Source organism: Hyperoodon ampullatus (assembly GCF_949752795.1).
Source record: "Hyperoodon ampullatus genome assembly, chromosome: 5".
In the NCBI taxonomy this organism is placed as follows: Eukaryota; Metazoa; Chordata; class Mammalia; order Artiodactyla; family Ziphiidae; genus Hyperoodon; species Hyperoodon ampullatus.
Genome location: NC_136918.1, coordinates 73,730,470 through 73,751,781, shown reverse-complemented (window position 1 = coordinate 73,751,781; position 21,312 = coordinate 73,730,470). Strand labels below are relative to the sequence as shown.

Below are 21,312 nucleotides of genomic sequence, written 5' to 3'. Positions count from 1 at the left end.
TGCTCTTCCTTCCGTGAATAAAGCCCCTAGAATTAAAAACATATATACTAAATTAAACAAGCTGAGATTTAGAAGCCCTTCGATTGAAAAACAAAGTCTTTAAAAGTTTATGGTAAAATTTCCCGTACAATCACGTTTCCAAAACCCCTCCTACTACTTTATTTTAATGAAACATTCGTTCTCTACTGTGGAGGAACACCTGCAGGCTTTTGAGCATCCCCTTCAGGAAGTGACAGCCTTGGCAATGCAGGTGGAGGAGTGATGTCCACTCCGCTGGTCATCAAGTGTGGTCACTTAGCAGATGAGGTGGGCGCCCTGCCCAGCCTTCCTTGTCCCCGTGTCACCCCGGAACACCCAGCGCGGCCCCCTCCCTCTGCCAGCCGGGCCCCAACCCAGCACTGCACCAGCTCCCGCCGCGGCTCCGACCGGGGGTTTCCTCGGTGGCCCCCGCGCCCCTGCCTCCTCACCACGCCTGACCTCGTCCACCTCTGCCCCCCTCAGGGTCTGTGTGTGGCCCCGAACCTGGCAGCCCCCTGCTCGTGTGACAAGGTGCACCGGGACGGTGTCAGGCAAGACCCCATCGCGGGCTCTGCAGGTGGAGCCGTGAGAGGGGCTCCAACACGGGTGAAACAGGGCTTCGTCCCCTCCCAGGTCCCGCTGCTACAGACGTGCAGAGTGTGCGTGTCACAGGATCTACGCTCACACTAGGCCCCGCACAGGCTTCCGCCCTTGTGACTGACCGGAGGCTCTTCACGGTATCGGGAAGTCGGCTTCACCACCGTCACCGCTGCCTCGGGAACACGGCGTCCAGGGAGCTGGCCGGCGCCCCGGGAGCTGCCCGCCAAGAACCTCGGCCACAGCCCTCCCTGCTGCCCGTCAGGCGGCACCGCTTTAGCGCGAGGAGTGGGACAGCCCTCCGGAGAGCTTGGCTTCTAACGTGTTTGGCACTGAGACAGTTCCGTGTGTTGTGTCAGGGGACACGAGCCCTGCGGTCACGGGGACCGACCAGGACGCTGGGCCCAGCCGCAGAGCTGCCGGGGCGCGTAAGTGCCTGGCCGCGGCAGGGGCGCTGGCCATGGACACGGAGGCGCCGGGCGCGGGCGTAGCTACTGCCTGTAGAAGCAGGTGCTTCAAGAGCCCTCACCGCGGGTTACACTCAGCATCTTTTAGGCTTAGCCGTTTTGGGGGCGCCATGGACAAGGAGACACTCCCATTTAGGCGAGACTTAAGTCCCGTCAACTTCTCAGGGTTAAGGGGAGTTGGGTCCCCAGAGACCACGCCCCCCTTGGAATCACCCTTAGCTCCCTTGAGAAGCCTGAACTTTCTTCCTGGTCAGCCTGGAAATAATTCTTTAGAAGCAGCACTTTCTAAGGAATGAGTGACCAAAACGTGGTCTGCCAAAGACACGCATTCGAGCAGCAGATTTCAAAGTGCCTATTTCTAGAACTAGTTCCTGTCTCTCAACGCTATTTTTCGTTTCTCCTCAAAACGAATGCCTGCAGCCAAGAGGCTCTGCCTGACGCCTGCAAGGAGCCAAGCCCGCAGGCCAGGCCCAGGCCCCGCCCTCCCGGCACTGCCCAGCCCCTGCCAGCAACACCCTGCTCATGCCAGGCGGGCGGGCTCCGGACAGGGTTGTCCCTCTTCACAGGACTTTTCTAAGACAATGCACACCTTCCTCAGGGGACCTCCCGTGCCACCCTCCACTATCCGCTGCTTCACCCCTGTTCCCAAGTTCCGCTGCCAAAGGCCGGGTCTAGGTGAGGCACGCAGCTCGCTGGGACGGACTCCGCAGGGCGTCGGGGGGACGTGTGGGCGGAAGCCTGGGGCCTACCTGGTCCCTCAAAGGGCAGGAGTTTGGAGGGGACGGGGTCCGCGGCGCTCAGCGGGATCAGGTAGAAGTCCTTGACGTGCCTGCTGTTGTTTACCACGACGCCGAAGCGGCCGCGGCTACTGAAATAGGAGTACAGAGAGATGTAGGCCACCTCCTCCTCCTCCGTCGCGGGGTGGAAGCGGATCAGACACAGCTCCTGCAACAAACAGAGGGCGGGGAGCATTGACCTGCGGCCACTCGGAAAGGCAGCCCCTTCTCCTTGCACCTAAGCCCCCAAAGCAGGAGGGAAGCGAGGAGAGAAGCGACCAGCCCTGATTCTGACTGTCACAGCCCTGCTGCCCAACACATCAGAACAATGAGCTGCTGAAGAGGACACAGGCCCGAGTCTCAAGACTGCTGGGTTTGATCTTGGTTTCGGAGGACTTGCTTTAAAACTACTTAGCCCCACCGTCCTCAACACAGAGCCCACCTCCTGGGGCTCTCGTACTGATGGGGTACTCTGTGTGCAGGGCCAGTCTGGGGCAGCGTCTGACACAGAGCTAAGTGACCACTAAGCGTGCGATGAGCTGCCCGCAGCTCCGAAACGGGAGGGCTGAACTAGACCAGGGTCGTAACCCTTCTGTGACCCCAGTAAAAACCAGAGCCCCTCCCCCAAAGAGCACTGCACACGCAGACACACAGCTGCGTCCGCATCTCAGCGGTTCACAGACTCCAGCCCAGCCGCCTCCCCCGACCTCTCCTCCATCAGCTCACACAAGAAGGGACACAGCATCTGTATTTCTAACTCTGAACCACACATGCGCTTTCACAAAGCTTCCACCGTCATGCTACTCAGACCCCCCTTCACAGGTTAGCCAGCTATCAACTTCAACGTCCACCTGCAAACATCTCACCTACTAGAGACATTTCAAGTATTAACGCGCAAGATGAGACGTCAAAAAACAGCCGTGTGTAAACAAACCCCTTCTTCCTTGGGTGCAGAGGTCAGACTGTGGGCAGGTACCTTAGACACCGAAGACCTGAGTTTGCCGACGTAATCCCAGACTGTCTTCGGGGCAATCCGTCCGCCGATGTGAATTGTGTCGGGCAGGTCCTAAGTGAAATGAGCTCTGATTCAATGGCCGGTGGAACCGTGGCCGTCACAGAGACAGACCCCAAACTACCCGAGATTCACAACTAAGACAACTGCAACTATCCCAAACACAGCGGCAATAACTGTGTCAAATGTTGCTTAGTTGACTAACATCCGGGATTATGAGTGACCAAGCCCAAGGGTGGTAGGAGGATAAGCTTCTGCTAAATAGGATGACATTTAGCAAAGTGTGTTACTGTTGTCTTTTAGGAACATACACATACAGGAAAGATCCAGGTATGTCTCAGAAGAGACTGAGCACTCTTTCTTAAGTCTGAAGTGCTAGTGCTGTTTCGTTAATTTTGAAAAATAAAAGACCTGTCACGTGTGCCCCTCCACACCAGGGCAGGTCACGCGTGTCTGGCCACACCTGCAGTGGGCACATGCACACCCAGCTTTTGCACAAGCTCTAGCGGAACAGAGGGAGAAGGAAGACAAGCTTCAGCTTTTTCAGAAAAGAGGGAGGGTCTGATTTCTCATTTGAATTTTCGCCACTGTCCAAACTGCGTAACCTGCTGACTCGGCCCGGCAACCCTTATTTTGCCTTCAGAGGTGCTTGTGCGTCCAGACACTCAGCAGGAAGGTGGTCACACGCCTGACTCCAGCGCCGGATCAGAGTGCCTTTGGAAAACGCGCGCGTGCACGCACATGCACACACACACACTTCTCTCCCTCCTGGTTCTAACCTCACTGAGATAATCAAAATATCCAGGGACAGGAAACGCCTTAGTGACAAACTTCGCTACACTCTGCATGTTAATGAATCCTTTCCATATGGTGCTGAGTTGAGACAGAAAGAGGGTGGTATCTCCTTCTGGAGGGGACTGGGACTCCGAGATGCTGTAAAACAGAACCACAGAAAATACGTGAATCTTTCTCTGCCCAAAGAATCCCCAAGATTTATTTATTTATTTATTTATTTCACGTGTTTATAAAAGCAAAGTGAATTCCTGCAAGTTTTGATAGCTTACTTTTTCAAATTAATTACCTTCATCATAATGATATGAACACATTCTGGTCAAAGAAATATAAACTATATAGGCAATAAACTGGATGGCTGTAAATTCAAATTCCAGTTTTCAACAACTATATGTCTAAGGTGATAATTAGTCATCCTAAAACTGAAGCTTTAAAAAAACGCCTTTCTAAAATAGAAAATTGAGGAGAGTTGTATATCTGGGTGGGTTTCCGAGCCGAACGACTGAATCACTCATTACTGCTCCTTCTCTTCATCTGAAAGAAAGGCCACAGCTCAGCTGCTCAGACCACACACGGGGGCAGCACCTGATGCTTGGCGACGGCGGGACCGACAGCAGGTATCTGGGCTCGGGCAACGTGGACGGCTTCACCAAGATGGACTTGGGCACCGTCACGGAAATCGGCAGAGGCTTCGGGACATCCTGTCGGGGCTCTGCTGGGTGGGCGCTGCCTGGGCGGGCTGCCGAGGGAGCCGTGCCCGTGCTCGGCCTGCCTGGTGCAGTCCTGGGGTCTCGGCCGGACACCGTGACTGTGGTGAGCACTGCGCCCCCACCAGGGGCCGGGCAGGGGGCGCCTTCCAGGGCGGAGGGCTCGGGGTGGCCATCCTCTGGAGGCACCGGGAGGGACTTTCCCTCCAAATGGGCGTGAGCAGGGCTTTCCAGGTCTGGCTCCAAGGTGTTTTCAGGCAGAGTTTCTGGGGCCGCATCATCGGCTGAGCTGAGATCAGGCTCAGAGGCAGAGCTGTCACGCTTGGACTTTGAGTCCTCCTTCTTGGCACAAGTTGACCACTTTTGTCTTCGCGGAGCTGGCTCATCTTCCGACGATGGAACCTGACCTGGAGAACAGAAGGCAGGCCTTCGTGAGAAGTCCCACACATTCGAGAGCAAAGCCTTCCCATGGGTAGACAGACGATCTCTGCTTTAAAACAACAACACTATAAAGGTAGGGGCTCACTTCCTAAGCTTGAAGAAACGATTCTAGCCTTTCCACTGTGTGACTTGGTTTGAATGCAGCCATCCTGAGAAGGGTCTCCACAGTCTCCCCCCAGACCTGCTCACCTGTGCAGATCTTACAGTTCCGGTCAAAGAGGTGCGTGCGGTGCTGCCCGGTCGTGTCCTGCAGCATGCCGCCGCCAAGGCCCAGCAGCTGTACCGCGCTCCTCTCGGGGGCCGCCCGCACCGATTCTTGCTGTCCCTAAAGCACAAGAAGCAGAGGAGGTCATTCCTTTCCCACCCCCTCTCCAAATTAGCAGCACCCATGGAAAAAACATCTCACGTGATTAAGAACCACTGAAAAAAGAGGAAAAGGACTACTGAATACAAGTCCTCGAGAAGCAATACAACTACACACACTTGTGTCAGCTCAGTGTCTTGCCCAGTAATTCAGGCACCTAACAACGCCTGGAACGTTTGTCAATTCTCGTGAGCACTGGAAATCCTAAACGCTTACATCACAATCTGATACTGGCGGAGAATCTTCCATATCGGGAATAGTTTCCGGTTTAACGGTCGGCTTCTTACTCTCATTATGCAAGTTAGTTCCGGACTCCATCACCTAAGATGAAAAAGACAGACAAACGTGAACCCTTAGCCCTTCTTTCCCAAGGGGACTCTCTCACGCCAACAGGCTATTAATTCACTCTGGGGTGGGGTTGGGGGCGGCGTTGGTGTCAGGCTTCTGGCATCCGCAGCCGCCTCTCCCGTCGGCACACACAGGATTTGACGATCTCTCTTTCCACATGGAAAGCCCTTTGGAGACAAGTTCTTCTGGCTTCATTCTCACAAGTTTTGCCAAAGAGATTTCTTCACGCAGAACACGATGGAAGAGCCCCTGTAAACAAACATCTCTTGTTCACTCGTTCAAAACCCTCTAAGATACTAGAGAGGATGTGGAGGTGGGCAGCAAGGCAAGCCCCTGCCCCGCGGCAGGACGAGGGCCCGGAGCCTCCCATCGATGCTTGGAGAACAAGGGCCCTGAATTCGGGCAGCTCATCTCCAGTATCCCACCGCACTAACCCTGCTACAAAGACCACTTCACAGAAAACACGATTGACTGAAGAAGGTACAGTGTTAGGGACAAAGGTAGAAGAAATCCCTTCTGCCAGGGGGTTAACAAGGCGAAATGGAAAGTCAAGAGTATGTGCCCTGCTTCTAAACACAGGCAAGAGGTCAAGAGGCCGATCCAGACAGCGTGGGCCCCGGCAGGCACACAGGCGCGCAGGTGGCAAGAACCTCAGCTGGCGAGCGCCTGGCCCCACGGGAACAGCATGCCACTCACCCGCAGCCGCAGGGGGACCCAGTGCCCTAACCCAGGCCTGGGCAGCCCCTGGCCAGGACTGCCCCCGCTCCTGACGGTCGGACATGCACCTGGTTGTTGGGGTCCTTGAGGTTGAACATGAGGTTGCGGTACTTGCTCTTGTACCGACTGTCTGTGACTCGGAACAAGTTAAACATCTCCTTCTCGAGGTGCAGTGCAATTTTTGCTACTTCATTTTCTGTCATGATTAAGTCATCGCTGTCAGTGACTCTAGATGGAATGAAAAAAGCCCCACGGTAACTGCTGCACTTACCATGTCACATGGGATCTCAGCTTCCCAACCAGGGATGGAACCCCGGTGCCCTGTGCAGTGGAAGCGTGGAGTCTTAACCACTGGACGCCACGGAAGTCCCACATGGGACATTTTTCATGAACAGCAGGGCCATCGTGAAACAACCACCCTTTACGTGGAAAACTTTCCACTTTAACAGATAAGAAACAAAGTGAAACAGCCCACCTTTTCCACAAGATCTCCTTCAAGGAGTGTCGTATGTTTTGCCGAATTTGAGAATTTGGCTGTGACGAGGCGGGGCGCGCGGGGCCCAGGCGTCCCGGGGCTGGAGAGGCCAGGGGAACCGAGGTGGTCCCAGGCTTCCTGATGGCGCCCACCGAAGCAGCGGAGCCGGGGAACTTTCTGGAAGCAGACGTGGCAGCAACAGGTGCCAGCCTTGCCTGCTTGGCCGAGGGAGCGCTGCCCGAGGGGGAGGGGGCAGCCGAGAGCCACGGCCTCTTGGGGATGGTGCCCTTGAACCCCGGTGGCAACTTTTTGATGGCCGGTTTGGCTGCCGCCGCATTTGCAAAAGGAGGGGACTTCTTTGGAAGGAGACTTCTGGGCGAGGTTTGCTTGAGGCCCCCCGAGAAGCCTGGAGGAGCCACCTTCTTCGGCACCGCCGCCACCGCCGCCTTGGCCTCTGCGCGTCTGTCCTCCTTCACGGCTGAAAGGAGAGGGGCCGCTTAGTGAGGCAGGGGTGCAGGGGACCCCACACAGCATGTGCACCCGAAACCAGCAAAGCTAATAACCAGGCATCACTGTGAGACAGATTTAAAGAGGATTTTTAAAGTAACTGTTAAATTCAGAAAAGGAGTGTAAACAGGGCTACCAGCAACATTTACGATAGTGAATATACTTTGTTTCAGAGAGAAATGCTTTAGTATTAAAACTTTTACTCCAACCGATAAACCAGTAAGCTATCAAAGGCTTGATTTGAACCGTTAGCTTAGCTTAGAACTCCAAGGCCAAATTTCGCTGTATCAAGAGAAGGCATAGATTTCAAAGACCACTCGCATGGAGAGTCCCAGTGCAGTTTTTGGTGAACAGGAGCTTAGAAACTCTTTCCAGGGTGGATCAGACACATTCTCTTCGAATGCATATCCAAGCCCCACCTCGGGGGCCCTTGGGGCACTGGAAGGACTAGCGAGAGTCCACCCTGGGGTTAGGGGCTCACAGGTGCTCATCGTCCTCTTGGACAAGAGTCAACTGGACACGGTTAATAAATATAGAGAATGTTGGCAGAAAACTGCAACATGGGGGGAGACCAGTTACTTTTACACTAGGAGCTCGGTGGCAGGAACGCCACCTGCTGTCATTCACGTTCCCATTCACACCCCTCTAGTAGCAGCTCGCTATTGGGTAAGACAGTAGGTTAGCACTTTTAATGCAAACAAGGATTACAGCCCAAAGCCAAAATGAGAATCTTTATGCCAGTACTTCGCATGGACTGATTCCACTTAAACCTGTATCAGACCATCAGAATTACAGTCAGAGGAAAGCAAGGAGGTTCATACTAAGACCAGTCCCTCGATCTCAGGGGCGAGCGGCCCAGCAGACGTCCATGGGGAGCCGTGACGGAGAGCTGGGGCGTGTTCCCAGATGGCCCCGCTCAGGCCCACCGCCCAGAACGTCTGGGACCCAGGGCAGAACGGGGTGGGGGGGGCAGGCAGGTCCAGGGAGCAAGCCAGGAGAGCACAGGGACACCACCTAGGGCCACGTCACACAGGACCGACGGAGAAGCCGCCTCCCCAGGCGCAGGCTTTTCTCAAACTACCCACAGCGCAATGAGCCCCCCATGCTAAACAGGAGACTTCGAGATGCTCTAGCAGCCTTCCGATTTTACGCAGGGGTTGAACACCCACCAATGCCAATTGGCTGCCGGTGCCTCTTGCAACTCTCCTAGTGAAGCAGGGAGAAAATCTGAAGTCCGGGGACAGAGGTGAGACCCTGTCTACAAATAAGGCCTGGCCCCACAAGAGCCCCCAAGGCGTTCACAGCCTACACCCTGCGTGACCATCCTGGCGAAGGGCCGAGCGCTGCCCTCAGGACTGCCTTCCTCCAGCACTGGTCAGGCCAGTTCAGCCACAGGTGTTAAAAGCCCAGGGACCGCAAGAGTTTTCCATTTCATAGTACAGGTGAAATTACCTATGTTTAGAAACGTTGCAACAGCGCTACACACATCCAAAACTTAGAACCGTGTCAGAAGTACTTCATTGTCATCAAGCAACCATCCTGACTGCAAATCTCCTATTTTCATCTCACAGAGCACCCCCCCAACCTTATGTCCCCTTGTCCACGGTGTCCCAATCACTGGCCCCACGTGTGCCGGCACCCCCGGGCTATGCTGTCCAGGCTTTCCCAAGACCACCTGCTCCCCGCTGAGCAGCACGCTTGTGCTCTACATCCACCCTGCTGGCTGTCACCCACGTCCCGTCAGCAAGTCGCAGCTGTCTGACAAAGGAGGAACTGGCCACGTCATAGGAACTAAGAACTATGTTTCTACGTATATTATTCATCAGCTCAAATCCATATTCCTAAGGCGCTACCATACCTCAGTACATGGAAACTTATCTTTACCAGCTCAGCCTCGGCTAACGGGGTCCACAGCACTGAATCCAGGCGGGGGGTGGGGGGAGACACTGCTAGAGCTTAAGTTAAATGAAATGGACAGAGGCCCCTCTTCTTGGGGGAAGGAACGAGAGTGGAGTGGAGCAGGACGCGGCGCCAGCTGTGACTGCCAGCAGGGGAAGAAGGAACAAACCCGTCCGGATTAAAATCGAGTCCTAAAACCAGCTCACTCACTGACTTTATACGAACTTTGCTGAGATTATTTTAGTAGCACACTTTTAAGCAACTCTAAAAAGCTGGCCTAAGGGGCTTCCAGAATTCTCAATGAGGCACCCATGATGGGGCCTCAAACAAATCTTATCATGTGACATTTACATTGTTTCAAGTGAGAATTCCTGTCGACTCCGAACACATTCACTCCCTAAGATCAACGCTCCTACTGGTCTAACCGGTGTTTTGTCTCATGCAGGGAAAACAGAAGCCAGGAGCTTAATTTTAGGACATTCACAGTACAGGTGATTAAAGGGACCTGCTATCCAAGAGTGGTAACGGCAAATGAACGTACTCTATTTAAAAAGCAGGGGATGGCTTTCCTTAACCATTGTGCGGCTCTTCTAGAAGATTAGCTGCTTCTGGCTTTTAAAAGTCAACTTTCATTATCCCTCACCTGCGTCTCAGAGCGTATGTAAGTATGATTACATAAATAAAAAGTTGGTCAAATGTGGAAACTGGTGGACCCCAACAAGTCAGCTCTATCCCTCTTCTACTTGGAGGAAAAATGCTCAAAACAGAAAACAGTTGCATGTGGTCCCACCGTCAGCTGGATGCAGGTTAGCTTCTGCTGGAATGGCAGTGACACCATGTAGTGCCAAAGCGTCTGACAGCGACAGAAGCATTACTTCTGAGTAGAGCTAAAATCACATTTGCAAATTCTTCATCCAAATTCCCTTTGAACTGTATTATGTGTATACATTCACAGAAGAGCAAGGCGTAACCAACCGACCTCGAAGCGCCAGTTCTAGAACAGGACAGCAGCCCACCCACCCCCGGCAGAGTGGCTCCAGCAGTGGCAGGGCCCCCAGTGCTGCCAGCTCGAGGCAGGGTGACCACCTGCCCACGTGCCGGACAGAGACGGCCTCCTCGGAACGTACACCCAGTCTGGGCCATCCCGGGGGCTGCCGATGGGGAAAAGAGTGGCCCGAGTTCCAGGCCAGGTGCTGTCTCGGGGAGCAGATACAGGAGGAAAGGCTGGCCGGTGGCCAGGCCACCGCCCCACATGACGTCGTTTCTGCTGGGTCTGGCCATTGGTTTCTACTGGAAACGACTTGCTTGTGGTGAAGCCCGGCAGGAACCAGGCAGGCCGGTGCGCTCAGGGACCAGCAACAATCTAACTGGCTAACTTCCCAGTAAGCATGAAACTGGGGGCCTTGCCACACGGCAAGGTGGGCCATGCTGCTATGGCATTGCTGGCCACTGGGTGGCACTGGTGGGCCTTCGAGGGGACAGGAGGAAAAGGGAGTGGAAGCTGTGTTACTGGGAGCAGCCAGTGCTGTGCAGCAGCACAAGGAACCGGCGCCTGGCAAGAGCCGAGTCGCACCGCACAGCACAGCATCGCGCGGCCCGCGCCCACTCACAGCTCAGTGACAGCCGTTGCCGGGGTGGGCCCTCACAGGGACCACTGAGAAACCCTGAGGGACGGTCACTGCTTTATACCTTTTGTCCTGCCCCAAAGAGGTGCCAAGTTACCCTACAAATCCCCAGATATGAGGCTTTCAGTCACACTGACACGGTGCGGGGTAGTGGGGGAGACACTACTCAGAATGATTGGCTGTAAACGCCAAAGGAAGCGAAGAGCTTCTGATGTGACCAGGCGCCAAGCAAGCCCTCGTGGTGCAGGTCGGAGCGTCCCCTCCCCCCCGCCATTCCCACAGGGCCCCAGATCCACCCAGGCTCAGTGGTGAGGCCGAGGCAGCTACCGCCACAAGGCCCGGGTAACGTAACGGGACCAGCCAGGGCTCAGAGGACACAGTGGACCAGCGGCAGGGGTTGGGGGGAGTGGACTCTGCTCACTGTGACATCGGTTCTAATTTCAGCTCAGCCTGACACGTGTACGAAGACGCTTCTCATTACAACTCTGTTTCTTGGCTGTCAAGACTTTAGTGTGAAAATTCAAGTAGCAAGAGAGAACCATTTTACTTTTGTGCCTTTGCTTAAATAGTTTGCAGTGAATTATTCCTGTAGAAGTTATGCTTACACAGAAACAGAGACAATCCCCACCCAAGACTTGGGAGGCCTGATCTCCATCTCTGGGGCCCTCACGCCAGCTGCCCTCCATCGCTAGGGGTCTGTATGTGGGTCCACAGCCAAACTGCCATGATCTGGGGCTACACAAAGCTTGTCCAGATTGACTTTTTCTTACTGATGTGCAGTATTTGAGCGACTTACACCTCAAGAGAGGTGCACAGAACCGGCCGTAACAAGCTTGCAAAAAACCAAGTATGCCTCCGGAGGCAAGTGGACCCTTCCTTCTTTTCAGAGTTTCACAGATTTTGAAAACCAAAAGCCAATTCACGTTGGACTGGTAATATATGAAAAAAATGGTCACATCATCCTTCAGCACGAACCACGAGAAGGAAACGGGGCCGAGGCTGTGTGTGAGGCAGGCGTTCCACTCTCCTGTCTACGCCAACTGGACTGGCGGGGACTGGCCGCCAGACCTGACACTCAGCTGCAAGTAGAGCTGCTGCTTTCCCTCATCTCCAAAACCCGCCAACAGGCACTTCACCACTTTGACAAGGTTCAACTTTAACTGTTATCTGTGCCTGCACCATCTGCTACTTCAAGCAACATGATGGGGTCGAGGGCATGATAAGACTCTGGGGCACAGAGCCCGCGGCACCTGCTGACCCCGGCGGGTTTAGCGGCCGTTACCTTTGTGCTCGTCTTGCTGACGCCTCCAGGTGCACGGCAACGCCCCGACCTTCGTTGACAGAAATCAAAGTGGAAACCCTTCTTATCGATCTTCCAGGTTTACTTCTTTAACTTTCAGAAGGTAAGACTATGACTATGTGTACGGTGAGGTGCAACACGCAAAAAATCAAAAACATTACTTTACAGCTTCAAGTGTACCTGAGACTCCTACACCGTGTGGGAGGGTTTACAGCTGCGTCTTCAGAAAGATCCCTTGGGACTCGATGCCACCTAAGGGACTCTGCCGCGGGACCGTCTGTGAACAGTGCCACAGGAGATGCAGAGCCCCAGAGGCCACATGAAGGCCAAAGGGCAGGTGAGGTGAGCAGGACCAATCCTGCTAGAAACTTCTACCCCGACCCCCCGCTAAAGCACAAGAACTAAGGGGGGCAGCCAGGATACATCTGAGGGTCTCTGTCAGAAAAAGTACATGTACATGCAAAACCTTCCCTGCACTAATTTTCTGAACAGTTGGCTATTAAAAAAAAAAAACCTGTAAAAAGTAAAACACTTAAAAATACGAGAGAATGCCAATGACCAAGAAAATTCCAGGTATTTGGATAACATTAAAAACAGCTGTCAAGGTAAATCCTTATCAGGACAAGTTTTGGTTCTCTCTCCAAATGGGGGGAGCAAATTGGTGAGATGTACAAGGCTGCTTTGTCCCCACCCACATTTTTTTGCCACTGCAGATCTGGAAGAGACAGAGAAAAACAGCTCGTGTAGCTGATAAAACATGCCTCTCCCACCGTTCCATTCCTACCAAACACCCCTTGGTCCAGGCAGCGCCCCCCATCTATGTCACCATGGGGACCTGTCTTCTCTTACTACCTGTGAAGCGTGCTCCCGGAACTCACACCACCGATCCCTGTGAAACCCGCGCCCCCAGATCCACTTCGCCACAGCACAGGAACCGGACATGTGGCACACGGAGACCACGGGGCAACGCTTACGTCAGGGCAGGATGCTAACACATCACTGGACCTGGGTGCACAGGTTCTGCCAGGGGTCCCCATTTCAATTCTCAAACCTACATGGAACTGCAGAAATCTGATTTCCCAGTCAAAATTTATTCAGGTCCCCAGAGTTTCAAGTCATCTCGGAGCCATTTAGGGAGCCCCAAACATGGGAACATGTACCTATGCCTAACACAATTCCACTTCCAAACCCTAAGCAACCAGGGCCACTTTAGAAGAACATCTTCAGCCCTCTTCGTGCCTGTGCCTGGACAGTACCGAGAGGCGATGAAGAGGAAATGAAGAGCAACCATGAGGAGGACTAGGAGACACAGGGACCTGGGGGGAAATACAATGGCAACTGTTTCCCTAAGTTACACTGTTTTTGTTTTCAGAAACTCTGAAAAACAATTTTAAAAACTCATCAGAAAACAAGTGGGTGTTAATCCCATCACTATGAGGACCTTAAGATCTACTGACTGTCCCACGAGAGAAGCAGGTCAGAGCCTCTGTGTAGCAAGGTCTTGCCCACGATGCTCATGAAAGGCTGCCCTGAACCCACAACCCAAGGCCTGTGCCAATGTCCTGGGAGAAGTGGGGTGGGGGCAGAGCACCTCCAGGGGCCGCACACTGGCTGCCTAAGGATCCACCCAAGACCTGACCCGAGTCCAGGGCAACAGGGAAAACGCCCCCTCCGAAGAGCTGTCCCGGCATCACCTGCACCCAGAAACATATCATGCTCTGCAGCCAGGGAGGCGGCTGGGGGCGTGGTGGGGATGCAGGGCTCTGCTGAGTGTGTGCGGGGGGCCCCTCCCATTGTGCCTGTGTGTGGGGACCCGCGGAAGGGCCACAGCCACTGCCACTGTCAAGTAATGGTTTGGGGAAGAGGCAGGGGCACAGCTGCTACTCACCGAGGCTCAAGTCGGGTGTTGACCTTCGACCTTTTACACTCCTCCCAATCATCTTTTGGGAAGAGGACATTTCTGGGATAACAGAAAATGATCAGAAGCAACTAGCTCAACAGCATGTCCCTTATGCAGGCTACAAGCTGTGGCTATCCATCCACGTACTTCTGAGACGTAAATGCGCTGGGAAGGTGGTCAGTGAGGAGGTGATGTGCAGAGGAGGGGCGTGGGGCAGAGGGAAGAGAAACCCGGCCTGTGAGCAGAGCCACCACCTCCTTGAGGCCGGGCTCCCCGCCCCTCCACCCCAATCTTCCCTCAAAAACCGGGAAGTCAGAACTGGGGATAAGTAAGCACCCACCCCTCCCCCAAACCCCCGCCAGCTTTCCTTTCTCACTGTGCGCCCTACATCTGACTCCACACTCCGAGCCTGGGGGCAGTCTCCCGATTCTGGTCCACAGACATGGAAATCAACTGAATTGAAATCAATCACCCAGGGTTTTGTGGCTACACCTCGGTTTCCCTTTCATTCTGTCACGTGCCTATAACCAAATGAGAACATTCAGCCCAGGATTCCAACATGACGGCTCCCCACCCATTCACAGCTGGGCGATGCTTATATTTAGGTCCACTCGTAACCCCTGTAGAGGCGCTACGGTGTAGAGGTGCTATAACTTGATTGATGTTTGCGACACGTCGTTAGCATGAAATTCTTGGTTCAAACAACCTGAGGTGCACTGAGACTCATTTTAATACAGCAACTGGTTAATTCTATATTTAACCACTCACTCCAAAAATCTGAAACTAAATACACAAATAAATATGTATAGAGACATATACACACACAGTATTGCTTGGCAGTTTACTTGCAACTCCATTTCTTAGGTCTTGGGTCATTTACATTCTCAAAATGCATCTAGTTATGCAGTCTTCTAACCACACTACATCCACGAGGCCTTCCCTCAGGCCACTGGCCTAAACAGCCCGCTGAGAGGAGGAAGCAGCACGTGGCTATAATCCTGGAATTTAGGGCCATTTAACCTCTTGTGCTTTTAAAAAAAGTTGCAAGAGTATAAAAGATAGCATAAATAAAACCACAAAATGACCTTAATCATAGAAAAATAAGAATAAGATGTGCCCCAGAGCAATTTAAATTTCTAAAATTTAATTTTGGAGAGTGAGCTGAGAAAAAGAAGGAGAAAAGATTCAAGTTGCATGATCTCATCTGGGATTGCAAAGGTCTGTCTGAACTTGAAGCCTGGGTGGCATGATCCAGCAGTGCACGGCAAGACTCCTGGTCTGGGTGCTGCTCAGAGTGGACAGACATTGTGCTCACTTACTTTCAAGCACGGGCAGCAGGGTAAACAGCCTTCAAGACTGGCATGTGTGTTTATGTTGTGTGTAGTATGTGAATTGGACATAAAATAAATTCCGGTTCGGTCAAGAATAATATAACTCCTGCAAATCATGCTTCAGTTGAAAATCAGCTACAACACTACTGTGCTAATAGTAATAGGTTCCCACAATATACAAAGAAGTGAGGGTCACGTGTGCTGGGAGCAGACCGTGTGGAAAGGCCCCCGCGTGGAGAGCCCACGGCAGTGACGGCACAGTGGTGAACACCTGGATGACGGTGGACCCTGAGTGCCGGGCAGCTTGCCCCCTTGTCAGATTCTGCTGAAGATACTACACATACTTACCAGAGCCTGATAATAAAGAAAAGCGATTAAAGACATCACTCGTCGGAGGTGAGACATTCAGCAACGGGGCTGGTACAGCTTTTTGGAAACATGGACAGGAAGTCCCGACAGACTAAGGATGGGCACGCGGGTCTCAGGAGGCCTCCTGGACTTGGGCAAGGGCTTTGATCTCTGCAGGTGCAGCAGAAAACACGGCTAGAACTCCTAGCTCTGGACAGGCCCGAGTGCACGGCCGTCCAGAGAGACCGGGAAGGGTCCAGAGCTCCCCCCCGGCTGATACATACATTTATACAACAGTGGCGGCCAGGGGGCGGCAGTCTTTTCTGGCTTTACTGCATTGTACTTGTGGTCGCTGGCCCACGACGGCGTGCTGCTCTCACAGGGCGGCTCCTTAGCGAGGACCTCACTCCTTGGAGGCACCACCGCCACCTTCCTTGCTGTGTTCTCCTTCTTGTCTGGAGCCGGTCTCTTGTGCACAGAAGAGATTTTAATGCCTGCCTGGATAATCAGTAAAGCCCCAATCATGAACGAGGTCAGAAATTAACCTTTGTGCATTTCACTCTGCAGTGAGGGTCATGACTCAATCAGCTCCTGGACCATCCTAAGCCCAATACACTGCATCTGCTCAGCAGAGGGCTTGGCTACTCCCCCACATCCAGCAGGCCCGCATCAACATCCGAACGATGAGAAGGTCCCTGACACAACAACCCGTCAACCTAGCATCCTGGTGAGGCGCTAGGCCGCCAGGATAACCGAGGGGCCGTGGAGTGAGGCAGTGAAGCAAGGCGGAGAGCACGGCAGACCGGGGCCCCGTGTGAGAACGCGCCCAAGCAGCACTGACAGGCAGGAGCTGCAGACACAACAGCACGTGGAGAAAGGACAGGCATACAAACGACATCCCTGTACCCTACCCGGCACTCAGTGCAGTGCCCCCAGAACCCACTGGCCACCCCGCTGACTGTGTGTCAACTCCCCGCACAGACTCCAGCAGGGACCACTCTCCTCCCAGCGGGGCTGGCGTGTGGGTGGACAGCTATTCCACGCAGCAGCCGGTTCCCACGTTTCTATCAGTTAATCCCTCGGCAGGAGGCGGAGAAGGAAAACATGAGAACACGTGCCTATTTGTCATTTCGACAAGAACACTGGTGGGCAAGACGGAGGGCAGTGTGAAGGTGCCTGCATCCCGTCCGGGCCTGTGTGCCCTACACTCTCCAAATCAACCCACCGAGCCTGTAACCTCCAGACGCTCTTGGGTTGAACTACACAAATGGTTGGTTTCAGTCAACTTACCTGAACGCTCCATTTCTGAAGAATGATTTTTTCCGGCTTTGTCTTGGGTTTCTCTTTAGGTTTTGGTTTCTGCTCTTTCCCTGCGCTCAGGAAGCGCATGGTGGCCGCGGCGTGTTTCCGGATACACTCGCTGCTGCAGTAGACAGAGTCGGGCTGCGCCACCCTCGAGCACCCGGGGCCAGTGCATCTGGCGGCACCAGGCGCCTCTAGGACCTGCAGGATCAGACGTGGCTTCAGTGTACTCACCCACCAGGTGGGTACGGCACTTTGTAACAGAACTATTTATGGTACCGAGATGACTGCTTTTAATCATGTATGAAAAACTGTGAATAAACATGTACCTTTGTTTATTCAAAACACACACATCTACCTCCCCTGAGGAAGGCCCTCGGCTTCTTACCTGCCCTTCAGCCACGCAAGAAGGGCGGAACCCTAAGCGGACCCGGCGCTCACGCTGCGCACTTCTGAACACAATGGGGTTTCACACCACAAGTAGGTTCCCTTATCGGGCAAATGGGCAGGGATTTTACCAACGCATTACGATCCCAAGTGAGAGGATTCTCAGTTAGTCCAAAGGGTCCAACTTCATCAACTGAAAACCCTTCAAAGAGGAACTGAGCCTCCAGAAGATAGAGGATTCCACTGCTGCCTCTGCTGAGAGGGCGCCCATGCCTAGGCTCGGCGGGCAAGCTTGGGAGACGACACCCAGGACACCCAGTTAAACGTGGTTCTCAGAAACAACAGATCACTTTTTGCTATTATCAGGCCACAAAAATTGCCCGGGATATATTTTTCATGCTAAACCAAGTCAGAGCTTTTGGAAGTGGATCTTTCCCCAGCCGAGCCTCTGATACCTCAGGCCCCACAGACACCTGGAGGGCAGTCTTGTAAGACCCAGAGCAGAGGGGGCCCAGCTAAGCCAGGCCTGGATTTCGGAGCTAATAAATGTGTGTTGTTTAAGCTGCTGAACAAGTCTGTGGTTGCCTGCCGTGCAGTAGGAACCTGGTTCACTACAAGGGCTGAACACAGCTGTCCATGATCACTAGAGCATGTTCTGATGGTCGAGACTAATAACATACATGAACATACCCCTCCAATGTACTGGAGCAAAATCTTAAATATCAAATTATGCACTTAATTGTTTTTCCTCCACAGAATCCAAGTTTTACTCAGAGAAATACTTAAGTTTCTGGGTAGTCTCAAACACATCAGCAATCACAGGACGTTTCCTACTGACTTCCATTTCCATTCATTCTCTTCCTTACCAGTTATCATCATACTTCCACTCGATGCCTCCTCATACGCCCGTGACAGGTAAAATGTAAACGGTCCAGCCCTCGAGGCTACCTCAGTGCAAGGGGGAGATGGCGGGAAGCTAGGACACGGCCACCGCAAGGTCGTCTGCATGCCCAACACTGGCTAGAGCATGGGCTGTGGGGGCGGCATGGGCCCCCAATTCAAGGAAGGCCTGGGGTGAAAACATGCTCTGAGTAGGACGATCATGAGAGCCTCAGACAGCTCTCAAGATGCACGGAATCCATGACAAAGAATCCCGGCCCTTGGGCAGGAGACACGATTGAACAGAGTTGGGAAAGGAGAAAACACAGCTGCACAAGCACTGGTGAGTGGGAGAACACCATAACAGAGGGCGTGCCAGCCGCAGCTGTCTTGTCAGCCTGGGGACCTGTGCGGTCACCACCGCTGGCCTTGGCATCTTGCTGCGAGGCAGGGACTAGACCACTGGTTCTCTCAAGGCGCTGACGGGTAATATAGGTGCACACGTGCCCCCGTGACTCAAAAATAATTTTGTTTGTTCACATATGTACTTCAAACTCCGGATCCATTCATGAGAAAACTTAAGGGAAGACTTACAAAAGTGAGTCCACTTATGGAAAATGTTAAGTCAGTAATAACAGCATAGGAGATAGATATGATTAACAAACATAGAGAAAGAATAGACAGGCGTGCCAGCCTTAAGCAGGTGCATGGACCTGGGAGTTCGCAGAGCCCAGCCCCGCGCCCAATGCCACTCCTGGGAAAAGCTAACTTATCTCAGGAAACAAACGCTTCTGTCTTGATGTTTCTGCCAACGGCAGCTGAGGGCTCCACAGTCACCTCTACCGCTGACCTTGGGAGACAGGTACTTACGGGCTGGAATATCTTGAGTTTTTTCTTGCAACTTGGGTTTGCAGCTTTCTCAATTCTAACCTTAATTCCTTGGTCTTCATTCGATTTCTGCTCCACGATTCCTAGACTTGTACAGTCCATGCCGTCGGCATCTGCAGGTCTCGACCTCGAGTCCTGCGTGCCTGTGGTCTCGGAGCTGGGCTCGTCCTGCACTTGCAGGATGGTGCAGTTTGGGCAGATGTAATCCTGCCCGTTCCTTTCCAAGAGCCTCCCTCGAGCCTCAGAAATGCCCACACAGTCGCCATGAAACCATTCTTCACATCGGTCACAGCGAATCATAAACCTGGAATGATAAAATAAGGAATGGAGATTATTATTAGTATTACGAATGGAAAGTGAGAGACCAACTCAATTTTAAACACAAATCAAATTTCAACATTCTATTATGAAAAAAACAAAAATATTACAGACACGTGGACAGAACAGAATAAAGAGCATCCACGTGCCCCTCTCAATTTTACTAACATTCAATCAAATTTGCTTCATCTTTTCTTTCAGGGGAGCACTCTGCCCTGGACACCACAGTTCTTGTCCACAGGAGGGCAGCCATGCCTTTACCCGCCCCCTCCCTGAGCTGCCCCAACGTCCACACCACAGCACAGGCGCAGCCGGTCTGGAGCAGCGTCACCCAGCGAGCTCTCTGGGACAGCAGATCCTCTCTGGTCCAGGCCGCCCTGTCCGTGGCTGCTGGGACCAAGGCAGCCAATGTCCCATGCCAGCCCCCACCTTGGTGGAGGGTGTGGCTCTTGTCAGTGACCACCCATGCCGTATTTGGTTTTGTTTTTTGACAATGACTTGCTCGTCTTTCCCAAGAGAACAAGTCCCTCATTCAGGCCACCCTGGGACTCTCTAAACTAAGACGAATGGAAAACCCTCTCTGGCACTTTCCACACCTCGGACTCCCCCCCGGAAGCCTGGGCAGCCACTTCATCCCCCCACGACCCACCTGTTGTTGTGAGGCTGGCGGCACAGGCAGTACAGGGCATTGGGGTCGTACACCTCGCATGCGGGCTTGTGGCGGACTGCGTCTCCGGGTTCCTCTGCATTCCCCCCTGGGGCCGCCCTCCCTTCCAGCTGGCTCTCTCTGTCCATTTTCGCCGCCTGGGACGCAGCCCCCAGGTCGGCCTCCGGCTCCTGCGGGACGGGCCGCGATCCCTCCATCGCATCGCCTGCCTCAGCATCCACGGTCTCCACCGGGTCCTCCTCCCGATGCTTCTTCCTCAGGTGGTTCTGGATGCCCTTTGGGGGCCTGTCGGTGGGCTCCTGCTCGCGCTTTCTCCGCAGGCCATTCTGGAGTTCTTTCAAAGTCAAACCGTCACTGTGGCTATTGGAGGTGTCAATCTCGTCGCCACGCCCTCTGGCCTTTGCCGAGGAGGCCGTTCGTTCCTTAGCACCCGTGCAGCCAGACCTGGGACCGCTATTCCCGTCCGAGGTGCTCTCCATGCTCCCCTCGGAGGCGCTCTCCACTTCTGTCACTGGACAGGATGCCGGCTCCACTGAGGCCTCTAGGGACACGGAGGTGCCCCTCTGGCCCCGGCGCCGGATCGTGGTCGGGAACTCCTCCACCCGCTCCGTACGCTTTGGCTGCCTTCCGCTGCGACGCAGCGACGGGCTCTGCTGCTGTCCAGGCAGCGCCTCCAGGGCATCCACCTCCGCATCCCTGGCGCCCTCGCGCTTGCCGATGGTGGTCCTCCGGAACCTCCACGTCTTCCTGAACACTTTGCTGGTGGGCTTGATGGCCTTGGGCGCGTCCTCACCACTCGGGTCATCCTCCTCGTCCATACCTAACAGGGAAATGCAACCAAACCACGCCAGGCGTCAGCCAGGGCCGCGGTCCAGGCCCAGGACCGGCACCCACCAGCCACGACAGCGCACCAGAAGGGGCACCACCCGCACGGAGGAAACCCAGACACAGTGAATCGCAACAATTCTCCACCTACAAAAACCGAAGGCTTTTCCTAAAGTGCGCTGAGAGGATTCAAGGTGATCTCTGAAGAAAAGTGTAACACTTACGGAGCTAATGTTCAGTAGAAAAACACAGCTAGCAAACCAAATCTGTGCATCTGTCGACTGCTGAGGACCAGGATTTGTACAAGATGTAGCGGGGAAAGAGGAAGCGAGCAGCAGTGCTGCCAGGACAGGACAGGGTGGCGGGTGCCTCGGGCTCTCCCGCACAGAGACGCGGGGCCCACCTGGCTCTGCCCGCAGAGC

General features: G+C 53.8%; 1 protein-coding gene across 1 annotated transcript in view; it reads right to left on the bottom strand.

Annotated features, from left to right (window-relative positions):
• LOC307053648 (death-inducer obliterator 1-like) overlaps window positions 1-20,883 on the bottom strand; it is a gene marked incomplete at both ends in the record, with an annotated part of 28,216 nt that extends 7,333 nt beyond the window's left edge. Inside the window, 13 exon segments of the mRNA XM_079705149.1 lie at window positions 1,832-2,027; window positions 2,835-2,924; window positions 3,650-3,803; window positions 4,248-4,776; window positions 5,000-5,135; window positions 5,391-5,495; window positions 5,655-5,771; window positions 6,308-6,467; window positions 6,715-7,192; window positions 15,909-16,122; window positions 16,915-17,127; window positions 19,063-19,384; window positions 20,048-20,883. Coding sequence (XP_079561275.1) covers window positions 1,832-2,027; window positions 2,835-2,924; window positions 3,650-3,803; window positions 4,248-4,776; window positions 5,000-5,135; window positions 5,391-5,495; window positions 5,655-5,771; window positions 6,308-6,467; window positions 6,715-7,192; window positions 15,909-16,122; window positions 16,915-17,127; window positions 19,063-19,384; window positions 20,048-20,883 — 3,550 coding nt within the window.
• Window positions 20,884-21,312: the final 429 nt, after the last annotated feature.